This window comes from Parasteatoda tepidariorum, chromosome 10 (genome assembly GCF_982258835.1).
Source record: "Parasteatoda tepidariorum strain Cologne lab strain chromosome 10, Ptep-v5.0, whole genome shotgun sequence".
NCBI classification, from domain to species: Eukaryota; Metazoa; Arthropoda; class Arachnida; order Araneae; family Theridiidae; genus Parasteatoda; species Parasteatoda tepidariorum.
In genome coordinates, this window is record NC_141764.1 from 15487006 (window position 1) to 15511151 (window position 24146).

Consider the following 24146-nt stretch of genomic DNA (forward strand, 5'->3'; position numbering starts at 1 on the left):
AAGTGATAGTTTTTATTAAATATTGACATTACTTTAATTTTCGACGTGACAACTCTCATACTTCAGTTTCTTAATGTATATTTTTATTATGTTATTAAAGAACTTTTTTTTCTTGCTAACAACAAAAGCAAATAAAATTATGACAAATATATTTTCTTACTAAATGCATTAAAGAAGAAATATACTTTTGAGAATCCTATAATATTAAAAAGGAGATTTTATGAGTGTGCTTCTTACATTCATTGAGTGTACTTCTTACAACCATTTGTTCCAGTATAGGTCTATATTTGCATGTGAGTGCATGAACCAATTTCAGTCATCAATCCTATAGTCATTCGAGAAATATAGTTCGTGTGAGAGTGATGCGTGGTAAATCTTTTTTTAAAGGATTATCATTGCGCCTTATTTCAATTTATATTGCAGATTATTTTTTCTCATTTACTCAAAAGGAAATATCAATGATTTTTGAAGTTTGGAGCTCTAATGAATCTAAAATGAGTTTCGATTTGTATTTTATTCACCATTCTTAAATAATTATTTATCTTTAACTCATTATGTAATGTAAATACATAATGTAACGTAAGTACTTTGAAAGCTATCTGAAACCCGTTTGCTTCTTTTATTTATAGTTATTAATTTTGAATGGGGTCTCTGTAAATCTAAATTATATAAATTCTAAATGGGGTAGAAATAAAGTTAAAAAATATATATTATCTCATATACTAAACAGCCTATTCAGGGAAAATTAATGCTTGATTCTGATATCCTTATTTTCAGCTTGAAATGATACGGCAGGTAAGCATAGTTGAACTTTTAAAAACGTGCTTTTTCAAGCCTAATAAATTCTAGTACAGAGTCAAGTGTAAAATTTTTTTAATTGTGTCGTTCAATTTTGTGCCAGATTGCAGTGGTATGATTGATTATTTAATTTGTTTTCCTTTAGTTCAAAGTTGATGTATTCAGCTGTACTCTTCTACAAAATTTACCACAGACAAATCTAACCTTTTAAGCATTGTAAATTGTACGATATGTAGTGATCAGTTACTATAGAATAGGCGACAAACTATGATTCTGTTGATGTTATCCTTCTACTTGCTCTAATGGCACAAAATGCTCTTTGCTTCCTTCGCCAGCTCATTTGGTTAACAGCACACGATCAGCATACCTCGAACTAGCTCGTCCATTCTGTATTGCTTTTGTTCTGCTTCCACTTGTCTCCGCCAAATTAACTGCTTCTCTTGCTCTGGCGAGCTCACGTGAAGTCGATTTGGATTAAACAATCATTTTTTTGCCTTTTTTATATAAAATAAAACAATGAAATTTCCTCTAGCTAAAACTGTTTGAGTCTTGTCACTACGTCAAATCGAACAAAAGTAATGAAGATTTAAAAAAATAATATTTCAGTCATAGCATTGAAAATTGAGCTTTTTTTCTTCCTTTTTATCGAAATCAATTTTTGTAAAAGTATTGTCATGTATGTCAAGTAAAATTTCTTTTTTACGGTTTTCAGACCATGCCAGTTGTTAATATTTAAAACACCGTATAGTTTTGTATTCAGGGTCTTATTACCATACTAGTTGTAAGCGGTTTCAAGACAGTTAAGGTAAAAAAAGGTTCCTAACGGTTAACTTTATGGTTAGTTAGATGGACATCCTGCTGTCGGTTATTTTACGGTAATTTTAGAATGAAAATTCTTACAGTGTGTACATAAAAAACTTCTATGAGATCGGATTCATGTTTAGCACCTCAAAAAACATAAGTGTACGAAAAATAAGAACTCCTACTAATTTTTCCAATTAACGTCCTTTATTGTGCTCTATTGCCTGGACTACTATAGAACTAAAATAATACAAATAACAAACTGATTATAACAAACTTAATCAATTAAAAACAATGAAAAGAAAGCGATTATTGCATAAATCTAAGTTAAGCTTTTAGCTGTAGCGTGGCGCTAAAATTACACTATATGACCAAAAACATACGGGCAACCGATTGTTATGGTGATGGAAGCATAATGGTGTGGAAGTGTTTCTCGTGGTTGGCCTGGGTCCGTCAGTTCTTGTGGTTGGAAACATAAACTCTGAGATGTATGTGGACATTGTGGACAATGCTGTACTCCCATCTCTATGGCAAAATTTCGGGAAAGGCCCATTTCTGTTAAAAGCAGGATAACTGCTCCATTCACACATCAAAGCTGGCACTGACGTGGTTTGATGAAATGGTTATTCAAAAACCGGACTGGCCTTCTCAGAGCCCCGATTAAATCCCGTTGAACAGATCTCCCAACTTCTCACGAAACATCAACGAATCAACTAGTGGTATCAGTTCATTGAATTTTATCACAGATATAATTCGGGTGGGGGAGCACTGTAGTGTGTATACCAGTACAAAAATGCAATTTTATTTCCCTAGTATATAAGACAGGTTAACTCGATTCTATGACGGGGTACCTTTTCATAGATGAAAGTTGACATTGCCTATAGCTTCTCCCCCACAATATCATCCAATATAGAACAGTTGATACTTATAGTGTATTATCTTGAGACACTATTGATTTAAAAAGGAAAACCGGAAAGCCGTAAGTGGTTGATTAATTTAATTCAGAATGGGTTATACAAGATACTTGGGTGGCAGTTTTGTAATTTTGACTCTCTTTACAACTTTTTTATATGCACTATCATTAAAGTGGGAGCTCTTCGTATATTTCTCTAGGTCTCACACACAAATATCCTTATTCTATTTTTATTCATGTAATTCATTGAGTTTTAATATCGTCCAATCTAGAGGAGTTGATAATTATAGTATATTGTCTTGAGATACTATTGATTTAAAAAAGACGACCGGCCAGATTAATTTGATTTATTGGGTTATACAAGATACTTGAAAAATAAATGTTAATTACATGGATATCAAAAATTTTATTTAAAAAATAGAAATAAGTTCGATCCAAAGGACATTTAATGTTATTTAATTTTCATCTTATACAAAGCTATTGAATCAAATGCTTGTCCAAGATACAATACTATGTTGAATCCTGTATCAGTTCTTTTACTTTAATTTTTTTCGGAAATCTAAGACATAAATTGTTCTCATAAAAATTTTATTTGCGTATAAAAATATAAATCTTAAATTGCCTCAAAGTATTAGAATTTCCATAATTCATTTTATAACCATCGTTGAACGGTCGCCCCAAAATTGAATTTACGACTATCAATGTTCAACTCCGTAGAATTGTAATTTTGAACCCAAGCCAGAAGACAAGGATATTCTTGGATCAACGCCCCCAGAAAAAATTGGAGGACTGTGTGACCCAGACAAATTCAACGTGCAACAGTCACCATTTAAGACACGGGGATTCTTCGACTGGCTGGATTCGAACTCCCGTTCTCACCAAACACAAGTCCAATCTCCAATTCATTCTGGTGTTTCTTTTTTTTTCTTCTTTTACGTAGAATCGAAAGAAACTAAACGTAAGATGCGAGTCAGCATGATTCACCTTTAAGAACTCCCTTAAGAACTATAAGTAGCTTAAAACTTCAAGTTTTTTTTGCTAAAGCGTTTTTTAGTTTAAGTGCTTTTTGAGGTAAAATGTATTTGATTCGGCTAATTTTATTAACATTTTAAATTTTGTTATTTAGGTAAATGGGGTTTTAGGTTTGGGACCACAATATTCTTTTTCACTCAACGAAAGGAAATTAATTCCGAGACAATGAGATAAATTATAGGGGTTTTATTCAGAAAATATTTCTTTCCATACATGTCTCTAATAATAATCGTGTGAGTCTTATGTCTTGAAAGCTACCTACAAGGGCTTATATAGCAGCTGCATATTTGCATCGCATTTGTACAAATTATTTACGAAATACATTCTGAGGTAGGTTTCATCTAAATTAAACCATTTTCATAGAAAAAAGATACACTACTATCAATAAAATTTGTAGCTTTAGTCAAGGGAAAGAAAGGCTTATTAGTGCCCAAATATTTTAATGCTAAAGATTCTTTCATTTCGTTCTTTTGCGCTGTCTTAATGCATAAACCAATAATATTGAAATTTGTAGCTTTTGACGAAATGACAAGTTGCGTCAAATAAAATTATAGCGTTTTTGCCGGTTGCACTTTTTGGACAACCTGAGACTTTACAATTCGTAATTGGAACTTTTTTTCAAATTTTTTTTTTTCATTTCGGGGATTAATTTGGTACTTAAATATACTTAAATGATGGGCCAATCTTTTGAGGATTTTTGCTTCAAGAACCTAGTTTGACTTGTATTGCTAAAACGCGTAAGTATTTAACATGAATTGAAGAAAATCTATATGATGCTCTAAGAACAAATTTTTCCCGTCAAATATTTTTATTTATCTGATTGCCTACTTGCATGTGTGCAAAATTGAATACAGTTGCTTATTCAAGTTACGAGTTAAATCTATGATTTTTTCCCTTTCGTAGCAGATGTTTCGTTTCAAATTTCAATCATCACAACCTCAATTATTTTCTACATCAATAATTATGTGTGTCAAATTAAAAATGTTATTACAATAGTAAAATTATTTTTTTTACGTTGAATTTCTATAAATTTGTTTATTTTTCGAATATACACTTTCTCGCTTTTATGCCAATTTGTATTGACTTCTCTCAAAGACGTATAAGGATGTTTACTGAATGTTTTATTTAGTATTCTTTATTATTCAGTATTTATTTTAGCATTTCTTTTCAATACAAAATGTTCTTTTAACATAAAAAATATTTTTTGTTAACAGTCCAAAACAGATTCTTAAATTAATATACTTATTTTTAAGTCAGTTATTACAATACACCATATACAAAACAATACCAAATATTGCATTACAAAATTCATTACTGAATTGATACAAATTTTATGCACAAAATTTGTCACATTGTATTTCTTAAAACCGGGTAGAAATTTATTTATTTTTTACATACCACAGAATTCATAATTTTTGTTCAACAGTGAAGTAAAAAATATTAAAATATTTATTTTAAACAATTTTGAACTTAAGTTCAATATGCATAAATATATCTTCACATTTTTAAAATTTATTGAGCATTAAGAAAAATTCTCGAGGAAAATATTAGATGAATTTTAAGTTAAGCATTCCAAAACAATTTTTGATTCTTAAAATCCTGGATCACCGGGGCAAACGGGATGTTCGCAGCAAGCAGGGAATACTCCTTTTCCGGTTTCTCGTCTGCATTTAGAATCTTCCTGGAGTGCAAATTCAGGACATCTGTAATTATTTTCGAAAAATTTAAATATAACAATTAATAAAAATAATATACTGAATGCTCTTTAATGTAAAAACCCTGAAGTGATGATTCCTATAAAAATTAAGACTAATCAACTGTTACGTTTCATTGCTTTATAAAAATGACAAACATGAAAATTTAACTGTCGGCCAGGTGGCCGAGCGGTTAGCGTGCCTGACTGCGAAGCCATTGGCTGCAGATTCAAATCCCACTCTGTGCATGGATGTTTCTCTCTCTCTCTTTGTGCTGTCCTCTGTTGTGTGTGTGTGATGTGTGAACGTGGCCCACCCTATAAACGGGTTTGTGACAGTGTGGCGTGGGCAGTGTTGCTCGCCTCCGTGACTTTGGTTCACAGGTGCCTACTGGGTAACGCGAAATGAGCAACAATTCTGGCATCTTCATAGGCAAAGAATCAAATTCTGAGCCTGCCATTCAGAAAAAAAATTAACTTTTTAATTTTTCAGAAGAAGTTTTGTTCTTTCCAAAAATTAATTTCTGATCTGTTACAGAAACAGGTTTTATGAAAGATGTAGATAGATGCAGATTACATAGAACTATGCATCTTAGAACAAATTTAACTCATAAATTTGATAATGAATATTTTTTGTAAAATAAAAAAAAATTTATAAATATAATTCAAGTAACTTTTTTTATTTATTCTTAATTGTTTCACAAATTTTTAACTTTAGTCTTCGTTAGGAGATTATAGAATATTTTTTAAATCATATTTTTCTTCTAATTTTGGTCACGAAAAAAAAATCCACCAGTCTCAAATAATAAGGTGTTTATGTAACATAAACTGTATGGAAGGTTGCCTAAATTGAATTTCTCTACTCTCTCATGATTTTTTTATTGTGAGTAAAATAACAAGCAACGAAGGAAAATAGAATTATATATTTGCATTAACAGTCACTAACGGCATACATAGAGAAAAGAATTCGTAAAATGATATATTTTGGGGATAAAATTGTAAAAAAATGTTGTCCTATAAATTGAATGCTGCATCTTAAGGCGTTAGAGACAAAAATTAATTATTTGAATTATTATATTCTACATAAAATAATAAAAAGTGAAAATTGGTCAAAAGTGCAACACTGTCACCTAGATCAATAATATAACTCTGACGTAAGCTTTATAATATAGCGAAACGTTCTTTTTATACGAGAATAATCAATAACATTAAAATTAAGAAATTCAAAAGATTTAAAAACTATGATATTTAAATGATCTTACCCGGAACCAGACAACATTCCATAATTGCACGTTTGTTCCATGCAGGGAACTTCTGTTTGAAATGTCTCTCCATTTTTATGTTCACCGCAGTTAACTGAAATGTAAAGCAAAAATTCGAGAATACACAGAATATAATAATGAAGAGAATCTTTATTATCTACCTTATATGGATGTTGCAAGGATGTCTTATATGGAAGGCCTTATATGGATGTTTGCTTTTTTGATTTTGAGGTGGGAAAAAGAAGATAGTATTGAAGCAGATTCAAGAGCAACTTCTTTGCGTATGATTAATGAACTATACTAGGAAGAGGAATGCCTTCGTGTCTTATATGCAGACGCATCCCTGATTTAAGATAGCTCAGTTTACTGATTAGACAAACCAATTATCAGTCTGAAGCTTACAGTAGCCATTTTTTCCATGCGTCCTAATATGTATAATTTTGATGCAGAAATCTACGCAATCAATCTAGTACTAGAAAACTTCAAAACAATAACAAGTATGTTTACAAGAGTGGTTATCCTAGTTGATTCAATATCTGCCATATAATCAGTGAAATCGTTGTTTTGAAACTGAAATCTTATTTGAAATCAAAAAAACTTTAAACCTTTCGTAAATTAGAGAAAATAATTTATTTTTAGTAGGTTTCATCACACGTTGGTATCGAAGGTGATGAAGAAGTAGACTTTTTAGCGAAAACCGGATAACATGAAGACACATCTGTTACATCAGATGCACTAAGAGGATACGTTTTTAAAAAATTTAATGAAATGAATGACAATGCTATGCTTAATATGCCAAAAGGTTGAACTTTGGAGGGCATACTAAATTGTCGGTGATTAAATAACCATGGACCCCAAAAAGAGACAGTAACAAATCTTAGACTGCAGAGTGACCTAAGGCTGCTTGGCAGAGCATTTGTTCAAAATAAGGGTATGCTAGCCGGCTCATGGCCGAACGGTTAGCATACCTGACTGCGAGGCCAATGATTGAGGGTTTGAATTCCGTTCAAGGCATGGATGTTTTTCTCTATTTCCTCCTGTAATGTGTGAATGGGGCCCAACCTATAAGAGGATAAAAAGCAAACATTATCTCAATTTGCCTAGAAGGGTGCTTTCAGGTTCCTTTTTTAAGACTAGAAGGAACTTCCCTTGCCCCCTTTTGACTATTGACTGTTTCTTTTCATATTTTAAATTATTTATTGTTAACTTTTAACTGTCCATAAAATTCTAACTGTTTTTAAACTTCATAAAATAGCTCATAAACTTCATCAAATTGCTCATAAACTTCTTAAAAGTTTGCTAAATTTTAGTCAATTAAAGCCAAAATATGTCGTTTGTTAGTAGTTACGTAACATTTTCTATTTCTTTATTGAGTGCATGCTATGTACCCCTACTTTTCCTTCCCTAGCTACGTTACAAATAGTAACGTTTGAACACTTATAAACATATATGGCAACGTTACTTTTAAAAAGTAACGAGTAAAAGTACAAGTATTTTTAAAAAAAGTAACGAGTAAAAAGTAAAAAGTTCTTATTTTAAAAAGTAACGAGTAAAAAGTACAAGTAAAAGTACAGGTACTAAACAAAAAAAGTAACGATTTAAAAGTACATTTCTAGGAAATCGAAAATTCAAAGTAACCTAAAATTTTATTGAATAATATTCTTATGTTCTTTAATGTTTTTGCAAAATTGTAGTTATTTATTTAATTATTTTTAATTTTGAAAGTTATGGATTTATTTTCAAATTCGGAAGAATATTATAATATAATTTTATAATATAATCGTATAATATAATTTTAAAATCAAATATAATTTTAATATCAAACTTTTTATGGATTTGCACGAGAAAGAAATTTTATCTATTGATTTTAATTTTTAGTTTACTTTTATTTATTTAAATTACCATTGATTTAAAATTGTTTTACTTTATAGAAACGCGTTTTAAAAGCACAAACATAAACAAAGCAAACACGGGGTTTCAGAAAGCTTTGTGATCTTTGAGCTAGTAAAAAATAATTGAATATGTAGTATAAGTTGAAACAGAACAGTCTACAGTTTTATTTGTAACAATGGCTAATGCTGAAGTTATGCAAGAAAATCATTTTCCGAACATTTCTGCCTAACGGAATAAATAAAATTTGCAAACGAATTTTAGTATCAGCGGCTAAGTTAATACCTTCGAGTTTTCAAGAATTAAAATAGTAATTATAATAGTTTTTAGTAGCACAAATAGTTCTGAAGTTCTTAGAGATTTGACTGGGCATTGTTTGACAAGGTCGGGCATAAACATAATTTTAGTAAAAAATGTACTAGGTAAAAATATATTTAGTAAAAAATGTATTAAGACAAAAATTGTATTATTAGTGAGTTCAAAAAGAAAATTGAAAAACGTAATAACAAAATCCAACATTTTTTATTTAAAATGTACTAAACAAATGCATAAAACTCGAAAATGAATGAAAATAACTTGCTAATTAATATTTTTATTCATTTTGCAAAATAATTGAATTTCGAAAGCATTTTTTTTTTAGAAAGCTTACCGAGTTTTAGAAAAAAGTAACGATTTCATTCGACATTTCCGTTACAAATACTTGTACTTTTTCCCTAAAAAAGTAACGAAAGTACAAGTAAAAGTACTAAATTTAAAAAGTAACGAAGTACAAGTAAAAGAACGTACTTTTTACTTGTACCGGCGATACAAGTAACGAAAGTAAAAGTACTGCCATATATGCTTATAAAGAGTGTCCAAAATATAAGGTCTTATTCAAGTACCTCGAGAACTACGCATCGTATCTAAAATCTAATAATGAAGGAGAAAAATATTTTCAAAAGATAAATTCAATGATACCAAACTCGACTTCTTTTCGCATCCCCTGTTTCTTAGGACTTTTAGGACGAGAAGTCTTTTTGGTGTTATTTCATTAGTTTTTCGAAATATATTTCTGACATGACAAATCTGACACGTGTTTCTCCATTTGAAACAATTTGTACATTTTGCATTTACATCATCAGAAAGAAATATGCAGTTTGAGCAATACTTCACCCCAAAAGTGTTCTAGGGGCTAAAATTACTGCTCGGTGAATGCCACGTCACTTTTTGAATGCTCTTTCATTAATTCATGGCTGTGCTCGTTGTGTGAAAGGAACACTTAAGCTGCTGCGAAAGAAATGGACTTGATTCGAAATCTGTTACAGAGTTGGAAAAACAGCATTGTCCAGAATTCTTACATACATCTCAGAGTTCATATTTATGTAACAGCAGTTTATACGTGAAAATAACAAGCCACATCAACTTCGCTAGATTGAGGGTCCAGATACTCTTGGTCGGATAACATAGATTCGCAGTGCAATTTTTTTTTGTAAATTGTAGTGCATAATATAAATTTTAACTAAATCTGACTGAATACTTTTTATGCAATAGCAAAGAAAGTTGTAAGCAAAATATATATAGCATAAAAGGGATTGTTTAAAAGTAAAATCTGATACTTACCATTCCTTGTTACGGGCACCGGAACTGGGGGACCTGAAGCAACCATTACAAAAAAAGAAATGCTGAGCAACAGGCAAAATACGCTTCGAATCATAGTTGTCTTTATTTGACGTTCCTTTTATTAATACCGCAAAATGTTTCTGTTAAAATGAGAAAAAAACGCGGTTAGAAATTTTTCAGAAAAATGGTTAAATAAGAATTTATTTAATTGTTATTTTCCATAATAATTATTAATTTATTAAATTGTAATTTAATTGTATCACTAATTTGTGACCCTGGGTTGTTAGAGTACGATACTCCTATTCACGCACTGATGGCAGCACCACAAAACTACTAAACTATCTTTAATGCGCATTGAAATTTCTTTTTGACGATTATGAAACCATGCAAGTTGTATATGATTAAAAGAGTGTATAGTTTTGCATTCAAGTTTTTTTTTTTAAAAAATGTAAAAAATGTATTTAAAAAAATTTTCTTTTTCGTAAACTTAACGATTAATTGGATAGTCAGACTGCTGCCATAATTTTAGAAAGAAAATTCTAACAGTGTAGTAACAATGAGCAGTAATCGAAAAAATAACTGAATAAGTATAAAAATAGCTATAGCAAAGATTGGTTCCAAAAAATAGTTTCGTTTGTGATATTTTTTTCCAATTTTTTTTAATTTTACTCTAGAAATATTTAAACTTTTTCGATTCTTTTTGTTGTAGTTTTCATTTAGACACCTTGACATTCTGAACTTTAGGTTTTTTTATATTTTTTGCACTTAACAAACTTTGGATGCCGGAATGTCATTTGATAACGCTGAACCTTTCAGGAAATATTGAAAATAAATGGGGTCGCTTCATTATATTAAAAGATAAAGAGCAGGATTATTCTTAGAAATTCTATAAATTCATTCTCAAGAATGTAAAGCAATTATAAAATATTATAATTAAGACGCCTTGGGCTGCGAAAAATAGTGAAGTATGTGTCTTGGCTATTCGATTTCCAAAATCGTTTGAGAATTAGTATTTTTTAAATCGACAGTGTCCAGAGTCTATGGAAAATTCACGAAAAGGGGGATGGATCAGCAATAGGGCAAACTGCAAAGGATAAATAATCTTTCATTAACGTGTGGTATGTACAATTGCTTGCATACATCGCGCCGTATAGTATATAGCCTGTGAAGCCGAAGGCTAGCTCGTATTGGCAAAATTAGAGTGCAAGTCGTAGAATCAGTAAACGGACCGTACACCACGCATTTTACTGCAAAAACTTTGGTAGCCGTCGAGCAACCTCGTTATTAACTTGCCGTAAAATTTCAATATTAATTTTATTTGTTATTGCATACAAAATGGTGGGAAAAGACATGATTGTTGTTTATCTAAAAACGGAAAATGATAGAAAAATTTTGACTTACTCTCTGATTTTCACTGTTTCAAGTGTTTTTCTAGAACCGATGCGCTTTTCGAATCTTTTTTATACTCTTAGCATTGATAAAATCTGTTTAATGATACATAGAATAACGTTTTATGGTACATTATTTTGTGCAATGACCAAGCGATATTTTTTATCAAATATTGACATTACTTTTATATGCATTTTTGATGTGACAACTCTCTTAGTTCAGTTTTTTTCAGATATATTTTTTAGTATATAAAGATACTTTTTCTACAAACAACGAAAGTAAATAAAACTTCAAATTATTTTCCAATAAATGGGATAAAATGATTCAAGCAATTACAGTTCAAATCAATTACTTGCGTAGAAAACATAACTGTTGTTATTTATGGCAGGATGTATATTAAATTTAGAACTCAAGACTGATTAGTTTCTTGATATAAATTTTATTATGACAAGTATATTTTCTTGTTAAATACATTAAATATAATTTTGAGAATCCTATAAAAGGAAAAAGATTTTATGAGTGTGCTTCTCACATTCTACACATTTTACAACCATTTGTTCCAGTATAGGTCTATATTTGACTGTAAGTGCATGAACCAATTTCAGTCATCAATCCTATAGTCATTCGAGAAATATAGCTCGTGTGAGAGTGATGCGTGGTAAATGATTTTTTATCAAAGGATTATCTTTGTGCCTTATTTCAATTTATATTGCAGATTATTTTTCATATTTATTTTAAAGGAAACATCAATGATTTCTGAAGTTTGGAGCTCAAATGAATCTGAAGTGAATTTCGATTTGTATTTCATTCACCATTCTTAAATAATTATTTATCTTTAACTCATTATGTAATGTAAATACGTAATGTAAATACATAATTTAACGTAAGTACTTTGAAAGCTATCCGAAACCACTTTCCTTCTTTTATCTATAGTTAATTATTTCTAACCGGGTTTCTTTAAATCTAAATTATATAAATTCTAAATGGGGTAGAAATAAAGTTTAAAAAAATACATATTATCTTATATACTGAACAGCCTATTTAAGGAGAATTAATGCTTGATTCTGCTATCCTTATTTTCAGCGGGAAATGATACAGCAGAGTTAAACGTTTAAAAACGTGCTTTTTCAAGCCTAATAAATTCGAGTACAGAGTCAAGTGTAAAATTTTTTTAATTGTGTTTTAATTGTGTCAGTCAATTTTGTACAAGAATGCAGTGGTTATGATTGATACCCATTATTTGATTATTTAATTTGTTCTCCTTTAGTTCGGAGTTGATGTATTCAGCTGTACCCATCAGGAAAATTTGCCACAGACACACCTATGGTATGGTAACCATAGAAGTTAACATGGCAACCGCAGCAAATCTAACCACTTAAGCATTGTAAATTGTACGATATGTAGTGATCAGCTACTATAGAATAGGCGACAAACTATGATTCTGTTGATGTTATCCTTCTACTTGCTCTAATGGCACAGAATGCTCTTTGCCTCCATCGCCAGTACATTTTGTTAACAGCACACGATCAACGTACCTCGAACTAGCTCGTCCATTCAGTATTGCTTTTGTTCTGTTTCCACTTGTCTCTTCCAAATTAACTGCTTCTCTTGCTCTGGTGAGCTCACGTAAAGTCGATTTGGATTAAATAATCATTTTTTTGCCTTTTTTTAATGTAAAATAAAACAATGAACTTTCCTCTCGCTAAAATTGTTTTGAGTCTTGCTTCTGCGTCAAATCGAACAGAAGTTATGAAGATTTTTAAAAAAAATATTTTAGTCATTGCATTGAAAATTGAGCTTTTTTTGTTTTTTTCTTCTCAAAACTAATTTTTGTAAAAGTATTGTCATGTATGTCAAATTGAATTTTTTTACGGTTTTCAGACCATGCTAGTTCTTAATATTTTAAACACTGTATAGTTTTGTATTCACGGTTTAATTACCCTACTAGTTGTAAACGGTTTCAGGACAGTAGAGGTAAAAAAATTTTCCTAATGGTTAACTTTATGGTTAGTTAGATGGACATCCTGCTGTCTGTTATTTTACAGTAATTTTATAATGAAAATTCGTACAGTGTGTACAGAAAAAAATTCTATGAGATTGGATTCGTGTTCAGCACCTCAAAAAACAGAAGTGTACAAAAAATAAGAACTCCTACAAATTTTTCCAATTAGCGTCATTTATTTTGCTCTATTGTCAGAACTACTATAGAACTAAAATAATAGAAATAATAAATTGATTATTACAAACTTAATCATTTAAAAACAATGAAAAGAAAGCGATTATTGCATAAATCTAAGTTAAGCATTTCGCTGTAGCGTGACGCTAAAGCTGCACTATATATGACTAAAAGCATCCGAGCACCCGGTTATGTTGATGAAAGCATAATGGTGTGGGAGGTTTTCAAGTGGCTGGCCTGTGTCCGTCAGTTCCTGTGGTTGGAAACATAAACTCTGAGATGCGTGTTGACATTCTGGACGATGCTGTTCTCCCATCTCTATGGCAAAATTTTGGGGAAGGCCCATTTCTTTTAAAAGCTAGGTAACTGCTCCATTCACGCCTCGAGGCTTGCACTGACGTGGTTTGACGAAATGGATATTCAAAACCTACTCTGGCCCTCTCAGAGCCCCGATCTAAATCCTATGGAACACCTTGGGGAAGAATTAGAGTGTAGATTATGTAGTCATCCAAATCGACCATCCTCACTGCAAGCACTCACTTCTGCTGTGATGGAAGTCAATTCCTATGACCACCTATCAAAAACTGGTGGAAAGTCTTTTCAGACTTGCGAAGGCTGTCATCGATGCAAAAGAAGGACCAACAACATATTAACCCTTTGCTTGCGGTGTACCAGATAGTACCATCAGATGTGGACCACTTGTTGTACCACCCGTAAGCAAAAGGTTAATATGTACTTCAGGACGTTCTAGGTCCATACCACTGGGTGCCCGGATACTTTTGTCCAGATAGTGCATTTGGGTGACAGTTTTGTAATTTTGACGCTCTTTACAACTTTTTTATGTGCACTATCATTAAAGTGGGAACTCTTCACATATTTCTCTGGGTTTTGGACACAAATATCCTTATTCCATTTTTGCAAATGTCCTCTCATTGAGTTTTAATATCATCCAATATGGATGAGTTGATACTTATAGTATATTATCTTGAGATACTATTAATTTAAAAAGAAGGACCGGCTGGTCGCAGGAGGTTGATTAATTTGATTTATAATGTGCTGTTTGTTTGCTGTTTATAATGTAATGTGTTTGATTCATAATGTACAAGGTACTCGAGAAATGAATGTTAATTGCATGAATATCAAAAAGTTTATTTAAAAAAATAGAAATAAGTTCTATCCAAAGGACCTTTAATGCTATTTATTCTCATGCTATATAATTTCCATCTTATTCAATTAAATAGCATAAGATTATGTTATTTAATCATATGATTGTACAAGATACAACACTACGTTGAATCTCGTATCGATTCTTTTATTTTAATTTTTTTCGGAAGTCTAAAACATAATTTGTTCTCAAGAAAATTTTATTTGCAAACAAAAATATTAATTTTAAATTGCACCAAAGTATTAGTTTCTTCAATTCATTTTATAACTATCGTTGAAAAGCATACTCAAAATTGAGTTTACAACCATACATGGCAGTACTTTTACTTTCGTTACTTGTACCGCCGGTACAAGTAAAAAGTACGTACTTTTACTTGTACTTCGTTACTTTTTGAATTTAGTACTTTTACTTGTACTTTCGTTACTTTTTTAGGGAAAAAGTACAAGTATTTGTAACGGAAATGTCGAATGAAATCGTTACTTTTTCTAAAACTCGGTAAGCTTTCTAAAAAAAAAAGAAAAAAAATACTAAATTTTAAAAAAATGCTTATGTTTTATTAATTGCATCTTGTACCTTGCATCAAATTTAATTGGTTGAAAGAAAAAGCTAGGGAGGAAGCTACAAAAAAATTGGAAAGAATTGTCCAAGCTGAATGCCCTGCTGTAACTAATAACGTAACAGAAAAAAACCCAGGGATTTTAAATTTTCTAAAGTTGAAAACATCATGCCAATCACCAACGACAGAAGAATTTACGGCATGCATGAGCTCAAATGGCGAAACGGAAAGCATATCAATTTTGAATCGATATCCAATCGTAAAAAAATTATACGTGAAATATAATACTGCAGTACCTTCTAGTGCTCCCGTGGAGCGCTTATTCAGCGTGGCTAAGCACGCTCTGAGAAATTCTAGCAGCAGACTCAGTGGCACCACTTTCAAAATGCAATTATTTTGCAAAATGAATAAAAATATTAGTTAGCAAGTTATTTTCATTCATTTTTGAGTTTTATGCATTTATTTAATACATTTTAATCAAAAATGTTGGATTTTGTTATTATGTTTCTCAATTTTCTTTTTGAACTCACTAATAATACATTTTTGTCTTAATACATTTTTTGCTAAATACATTTTTACGTAGTACATTTTTTACTAAAATTATGTTTACTCACGACCTAGTCAAACAACGCCCAGTCAAATCTCTAAAAACTTCAGAACTATTTCTGCTATTGAAAACTATTATAATTACTATTTTAACTCTTGAAAACTCGAAGGTATTAATTTAGCCGCTGATACTAAAATTCGTTTACAAATTTTAATTATTCCGTTAGGCAGAAATGTTCGGAAAAAAATTTTCTCGCATGACTTCAGCATTAGCCATTGTTACAAATAAAACTGTAGACTGTTCTGTTTCAACTTATACTGCACATTCAATTATTTTTTACCAGCTCAAAGATCACAAAGCTATCTGAAACCCCGTGTTTGCTTTGTTTATGTTTGTGCTTGTAAAACACATTTCTATCGAGTAAAACAATTTTAAATCACTGGTAATTTAAATAAATAAAAAGAGTAAACTAAAAATTAAAATCAATAGATAAAATTTCTTTTTCGTGCAAATCCATAAAAAGTTTTATATTAAAATTATATTTGATTTTAAAATTATATTGAACGATTATATTATAAAATTATATTATAATATTCTTCCGAATTTAAAAATAAATTAATATCCATAACTTTCAAAATTAAAAATAATTAAATAAATAACAACAATTTTGCAAAAACATTAAAAAGCATAAGAATATTATTCAATAAAATTTTAGGTTATTTTGAATTTTCGATTTCCTAGAAATGTACTTTTTAATCGTTGCTTTTTTTATTTAGTACTTGTACTTTTACTTGTACTTTTTACTCGTTACTTTTTAAAATACGAACTTTTGACTTTTTACGCGTTACTTTTTTTAAAAATACTTGTACTTTTACTCGTTACTTTTTAAAAGTAACGTTGCCATATATGTTTACAACTATAAATTTTCATCTCCGTAGCCTTGTAATCTTGTAATTCCTTGTAATTCCTGGATCAATACGCCTCCCAGAGGAACTTGGAGGACTTTGTGGACGCATCGGTCACCATTTAAGTCACGGGGATTCTTCGGTTGACTGGATTCGAACTCCCGTTCTCACCGAACACGAGTCCAATCTCTAAATTTTTCTGGTGTTTCTTTTTTTTCTTTCTCTTACGTTGAATCGAATGAGACCAAACGCAAGGTACGAGTCAACATGATTCATATTTAGGAACGCCCTTAAAAACTTAGAACTACAAATAATTTAAGATTTTAAAGTGTTTTTTGCATAAAACGTATTTAATTTGACTAATTTTATTAAAATTTTTTAACATTGTTAATTGTGTAAATGGGGTATTTGGCTTGGTTCCACAATATTTTTTTACACTCTCCGAAAATAAATTAATTCCGAGACAATAATATAAATTATAGGGGTTTCATTCATAAAATATTTATTTCCATATATGTCTATAAAATAATCGTGGGTGTCTTACGTCTTCAAAGCTGCACATTTGCATCACATTTGTACAAAATATTTGCGTAATACGCGATGACGTAATTTTCTTCTGAATTAAACCGTTTTCATTGAAAAAAGATGCACAACTATCAATAATATTTGTATCTTTAGCCGAGGGGAAAAAAGCGTATTAATACCCAAGTATCTAAAGGTTAAACTTTCTTTCATTTGGTTTTTTTGCGTGATCTTAATGCATAAGTCGATATTCTTGAAATTTGTAGCTTTGGATGGAATGATAAGTTGTCTCAATTGAAATTACAGTGTTTTGCCAGCGCTTTTTGAAACAACCTGTGACTTTTTATAATTCTTAATTGGTACTTTTCGTCAAAAGTTTTATAATTTCCCCGGGTATCAAATTGGAACTTAAATATACTTAATGATGAGCCAATATTTTGTGGAATTTTTTTCTTCAAAAACGCAGTTTGATTTGTATTGTTAAATTGTATTAATATTTAACATGAATTAAAGAAAGTCTATAAGATGCTCTAAAAATATTTTTTCAGTGAAATTTTTTTTTATTTGAAAATCTTCTTTAAAGTGGGAAAAATTGAATGCAGTTGTTTATTCTGCTTTTGATTTAAATGTATGATTTCCCCCCCTCCTTTGAAGCAGACGTTTTGGTTATAAATTTCAATCATATCAACTTCAATTCTTTTCTGCTTCAATATTAGTATTAAAATGAATGCGTCATATTCTATTAATATGAAAAATGCTATTACGTAAGTAAAATTATTATGTTAACGTTGAATTTCCATAAATTTGTTTATTTTTCCGTTACACATCTTTTCCCTTTTAAGACAATTTACATTGGTTCCTCTCAAAGTCGCATAAAGACATTTTACTGAATGTTTTATTTACTATTTATTTCAGAATTTCTTCTCAACACAATATGTTATTATAACACAAGAAAGATTTTTTTTAACAGTCTAAAACGGATACTTAAATTAATGTACTCATTTTTAAGATTGTTATTATAATACAAAAAGAATACAAAATATAACATTACAATATTAATTAATTACGTTATACTAATATCATACAAAAAGCCTGTCACATAAATGGGCTTTGGATTTCTTATAACCGGTTATCAATATTTTGTTACATATCACCGAATGCATAATTTTTGCTCAACGGTGAAGTGAAAAATTTTGAAATATTTATTTTTAACCATTTTTAACTAAAGTTTAATATGGATAAATATTTCTCGGTAATTTTTAAATTTATTGAGCATTAATAAAAATTTTTGTAGAAAACATGCGATTAATTTTAAGTTAATCATTCCAGAACTATTCTCGATTCTTAAAATCCAGGATCTCCGGGACAGACGGATTGCTCGCAACAGGCAGGGAATACTCCTTTTCCGTTTTCTATTCTGCATTTAGAGCCTTCTGGAAGTGCAAATGAAGGACACCTGAAATTATTTTTAAAAAAAATAAAATAGCTATTAATAAAAATAATATATTAAAATATTAGTATTAATAATAATTATTAATAATAATGCTCTTTAATATACAGAAGTTGAAGTAATGATTCTTTAAAAAAATTAAAACAAATCAACTGCTACATTTAATTGCAAATATGAAATTTAAACTTTTTAATTTTTCAAGAGAAATTTCGGTCCTTCTAAAAATTAATTTATGATCTATAGCAGAAAAATGATAGGTTGCATGATAGATGTAGATAGATGCATATTACATGGAAATATGCATCTAAGAGCAAATTTATCTCATAAATTTGATAGTAAATATTTTTTGTAAAATTATGAATAAATATGATTAAATTAGCTTTTCTTATTTATTCTTAATTATTTTACAAATTTTAAACTCTAGTCTTCTTTTGAAGATTATAGAACATTTTTAAAAGGATATTTTTCTTTAAAGTTTGGTAATAAAAAAAAATTCTCTAGTCTCAAATAATAAGGCGCTTAACTTTATGAAAGCTTACTTTTATCGAATTCCTTTCCTCTCCCACGATTTTTTTATTGTGAGTAAAATTAAGAGCAGTGAAGTTAAATCGAATTATATATTTACATAGTCACTTTGTAAGGCATACGTGCAAAAAAAACGCGTCGTAAAATGCTATATTTTGGGAATAAAATAGTAAAAAAGGTTGTCCTATATCGGACTCTAAAGGCGTTATTGATAAAAATTAGTTATTGGAATTATTATATTCTATATAATAAAATAAAATTTGAAATTGGTCTAAAGTGCAACACTGTCGCCTGGATCAATATTATAACTAATACATATGCTTTATAATATAATGAAACGTTTTTTTACAAGAGTAATCAATAACCTTAAAACTAAGAAACAAATTCAAAAGATTCAAAAACTATGATATTTAACTGAACTTACCCGGAACCAGACAACATTCCATAATTGCACGTTTGTTCCATGCAGGGATCTTCTGTTTGAAATGTTTCTCCATTTTTATGTTCACCGCAGTCAACTGAAATGTAAAACAAAAATTCGAGAATACACAGAATATAAAAATTAAGAGAATCCTTATTATCTATCTTATATGGATGTTGCAAGAATATTAACTTTTGTGAATTTGAAGGGAAAAAAGAAGATAGTATTGAAGCAGATTCAAAAGCAACTTCTTTGCGTATGATTAATGAACTATACTTGGATGAGGAATGCCTTCGTGTTTTATATGCAGACGCATCCCTGATTTAAGATAGCTCAATTTACTGATTGGACAAATCATTATCAGGCTGAAGTTTACAGTAGGCATTCTTTCCATGCGTCCTAATATGCATAATTTTGATGCAGAAATCTACGCAATCAATCTAGTACTAGAAAACTTCAAAGCAATAACAAGTATGTTTACAAGAGTGGTTATCCTAGTTGATTCAATATCTGCCATATAATCAGTGAAATCGTTGCTTTGAAACTGAAATCTTATTTGAAATCAGGCAAACTTTAACCCTTCTTAAATTAGATAAAATAAATTATTTTTAGTGGGTTTCATCACACATTGGTATCAAAGGTGATAAACCAGTAGACTTTTTAGCGATAACCGTAACAACATGAAAACGCATCTGTTGCATCAGATGCACTAAGAGGATACGTTTTTGACAAATTTAATGAAATGAATGACAATGCTATGCTTAATATGCCAAAAGGCTGAACTTTGGAGGGCATACTAAATTGTCGGTGATTAAATAACCATGGACCCCGAAAGGAGACAGTAGCAAATCTTAGACTACAGAGTGACCTAAGGCTGCTTGGCAGAACATTTGTTCAAAATAAGGGTATGCTAGCCGGCTCATTGCCGAAAGGTTAGCATACCTGACTACGAGGCCAATGATTGCGGGTTCGAATTCAGCTCAAGGCATGGATGTTTTTCTCTATTTCCTTCTGTGATGTGTGAATGTGGCAAAAAACAGTAACAGTAACAGTGAGGAAAAAAAACAGTAACATTATCTCAATTTGCCTAGAAGAGTTCAGGTTACTTTTTTATGACTAGAAGGAATTTCCTTTGCCCCCTTTTGACTATTGATTGTTCCTTTTCATATTTTAAATTATTTATTGTTAACTTTTAACTGTCCATAAAATTCTAATTGTTTTTAAATTTCATAAAATTGTTCATAATCTTCATAAAAGTTTGCTAAATTTTAGTCAATATAAGTAGTTTCTTAGTAGTTACGTAACATTTTGTATTTCCTTATTGAGTCTATTATTATAAAGACAAAAATTTGTCTTCTAGCTTCCGTTAGAACTCCAGAAAAAATTGTGCAAGCATCCTAAAACTTGAAAAACAGATACAAGGGAGGATTCCAAAAACGTTCAGAAATTACAACTAGTGCATTCAAGAGAAACATATTTAAAAAATAATTTTCGTCATATCTTTAGCACTAGGTGTTTTTTAAAATTAAACTGCAGAAGCTTTTTCCTTTTAATGATTTAATTGAGTTTGCTCATTTTCCTTTTACTCGAAAATGGAATTTATTCCAAGCTCTTACTATTTTTTTCTTTCTACTTATTAGCGCAGGTAAGCTATGTATGCTATGTACCCCTACTTTTCTTTCACTAGCTACGTTACAAATAGTAACGTTTGAATACTTATAAAGAGTGTCCAAAATATATGGTCTTATTCAAGTACCTCGAAAATTACGCATCGTTTCTGGAATCTAATAATGAAGGAGGAAAATATTTTCTAAAGATGAATTCAATGATACCAAACTCGACTTCCTTTCGCATCCCCTGTTTCTTAGGACTTTTAGGACGAGAAGTCTTTTTGGTGTTATTTCATTAGTTTTTCGAAATATGTTTCTGACATGACAAATCTGACACGTGTTTCTCCATTTGAAACAATTTGAACATTTTGCATTTGCATCATCAGAAAGAAATATGCAGTTTAAGCAATACTTCACCCCAAAAGTGTTCTAGGGGCTAAAATTACTGCTCGGAGAATGCCACGTCACTTTTTGAGTAATCTTTCATTAAATCATGGCTGTGCTCGTTGTGTGAAAGGAACACTTAAACTGCTGCGAAAGAAATGGACTTGATTCGAAATCTGTTACAGAGTTGGAAAAACAGCATTGTCCAGAATTCCTACATACATCTCAGAGTTCATATTTATATTTATATTATTTTATAACAGCAGCCTATACGTGAAAATAACAAGCCACATCAACTTTGTTAGGTTGAGGGTCCAGATACTCTTGGTTGGATTACATAGATTCGCACTTTGTTTTTTTTTTTGTAAATTTTAGTGCATAATATAAATTTTAACTAAATCTGACTGAATACTTTTTATGCAATAGCATAGAAAGTTGTTAGCAAAATATATATAGCATAAAAGGGATTGTTTAAAAATAAAATCTGATACTTACCATTCCTTGTTACGGGCACCGGAACTGGGGGACCTGAAGCAACCATTACAAAAAAAGAAATGCTGAGTAACAGGCAAAATGCGCTTCGAATCATAGTTGTCTTTATTTGACGTTCCTTTTTTTTAATCCCGCAAAATGTTTCTGTTAAAAGGAGAGAAAAACGCGGTAAGAAAATTTTCAGAAAAATGGTTAAATAAGATTTTATTTGATTATTATTTTCCATAATTATTATTAATTTATTAAATTGTAATTTGATTGTATCACTAATTTGTGACCCTGGGTTGTTAGAGTACGATACTTCTATTCACGCACAGATGGCAGCACCACCACAAAACTACTAAACTATCGTTAATGCGCATTGAAATTTCTTTTTGACGATTATGAAACCATGCAAGTTGTATATGATTAAAAGAGTGTATAGTTTTGCATTCATGTTTTTTTTTTAAAAAAATGTAAAAAATGTATTTAAAAAAATGTTCTTTTTCGTAAACTTAACGATTAATTGGATATTCAGACTGCTGCCATAATTTTAGAATGAAAATTCTAACAGTGTAGTAACAATGAACAGTAATCGAAAAAATAAGTGAATAAGTATTAAAATAGCCAGAGCAAAGATTGGTTCCGAAAAGTAGTTTCGTTAGTGCTATTTTTTCCCATTTGTTTTTTCAATTTTACTCTAGAAATATTTAAACTTTTTCGATTCTTTTTGTTGTAGTTTTCATTTAGACACCTTGACATTCTGAACCTTAGGTTTTTTGATATTTTTTGCACTTAACAAACGTTTGATGCCGGAATGTCATTTGATAACCCTGAACCTTTCAGAAAATATTGAAAATAAATGGGGTCGCTTCATTATATTAGGAGAAAAAAAGCAGGATTATTTTTGGAAATTCTATAAATTTATTCTCAAAAATGTAAAGCAATAATAAAATATTAAAATTAAAACACCATTGGCAGCGAAAAATAGTGAAGTACGTGTCTTGGCTTTTCGATTCCCAAAATCGTTTGAGAATTAGTATTTTTTAAGTCGTAAGTGTCCAGAGTCTATGAAAAATTCACGAAAAGGGGGATGGATCAGCAATAGGGCAAACTGCAAAGGATAAATAATCTTTCATAAACGTGTGGTATGTACGATTGCTTGCATACATCACGCCGTGTAGTATGTAGCCATTGAAGCCAAAGGCTAGCTCGTATTAGCAAAATGAGAGTGCCAGCCGTAGAATCAGTAAACGGACCGTACACCGCGCATTTTACTGCGAGTACTTTGGTAGCCGTCGAGCAACCTCGTTATTAACTTGCCGTAAAATTTCAATATTAATTTTACTCGTTATTGCATACAAAATGTGGGGAAAAGACATGATTGTTGCTTATCTAAAAACAGAAAATGAAAGAAAAAATATGACTTACTCTCTGATTTTCACTGTTCCAAGTGTTTTTCTAGAATCGATGCGTTTTTCGAATCTTTTTTATACTCTTAGCAATGATAAAATCTGTTTAATGGTACATAGAATAACGTTTTATGGTACATTATTTTGTGCAATGACCAAGCGATATTTTTTATCAAATATTGACATTACTTTAATATACATTTTTGATGTGACAACTCTCTTAGTTCAGTTTTTTTCAGGTATATTTTTTAGTATATAATTAAAGATACTTTTTTTACGAATGACAAAAGTAAATAAAACTTCAAGTTATTCGGTAATAAATGGGATATAATGATACAAACAATTACAGTTTATATCAATTACTTGTGTAGAAAACATAACTGTTGTTATTTATTGCAGGATGTATATTAAATTTAGAACTCAAGACTGCTTAGTTTCTTGATATAAATTTTATTATGACAAGTATATTTTCTTGTTAAATACATTAAGTATAATTTTGAGAATCCTTTAAAAGGAAAAAGATTTTATGAGTGTGCTTCTCACATTCTGCACATTTTACAACCATTTGTTCCAGTATAGGTCTATATTTGCCTGTAAGTGCATGAACCAATTTCAGTCATCAATC

General features: G+C 30.3%; 1 protein-coding gene and 1 long non-coding RNA gene across 3 annotated transcripts; both read right to left on the reverse strand.

Annotated features, from left to right (window-relative positions):
• Nucleotides 1–4663: 4663 nt before the first annotated feature.
• On the reverse strand, nucleotides 4664–23599 carry LOC147802176 (uncharacterized). Of its 2 annotated transcripts, none has more exons than XR_015430026.1 (4): nucleotides 23541–23599; nucleotides 9989–10128; nucleotides 6500–6593; nucleotides 4664–5247 (listed from the first exon to the last, which is right to left on the reverse strand). It is a non-coding gene; the product is annotated as an uncharacterized LOC147802176 (long non-coding RNA). The 2 variants fall into 2 exon arrangements; XR_015430025.1 differs by lacking the exon at nucleotides 23541–23599 and adding an exon at nucleotides 11390–11511.
• On the reverse strand, nucleotides 17212–22268 carry LOC147802177 (U-scoloptoxin(16)-Er12a-like). Its single transcript, XM_087154243.1, has 3 exons — nucleotides 22134–22268; nucleotides 19648–19741; nucleotides 17212–18704 (listed from the first exon to the last, which is right to left on the reverse strand). Exons 1-3 carry the CDS (start codon nucleotides 22225–22227, stop codon nucleotides 18593–18595), a joined length of 300 nt encoding a protein of 99 aa, XP_087010369.1. The 5' UTR covers nucleotides 22228–22268; the 3' UTR covers nucleotides 17212–18592.
• Nucleotides 23600–24146: the final 547 nt, after the last annotated feature.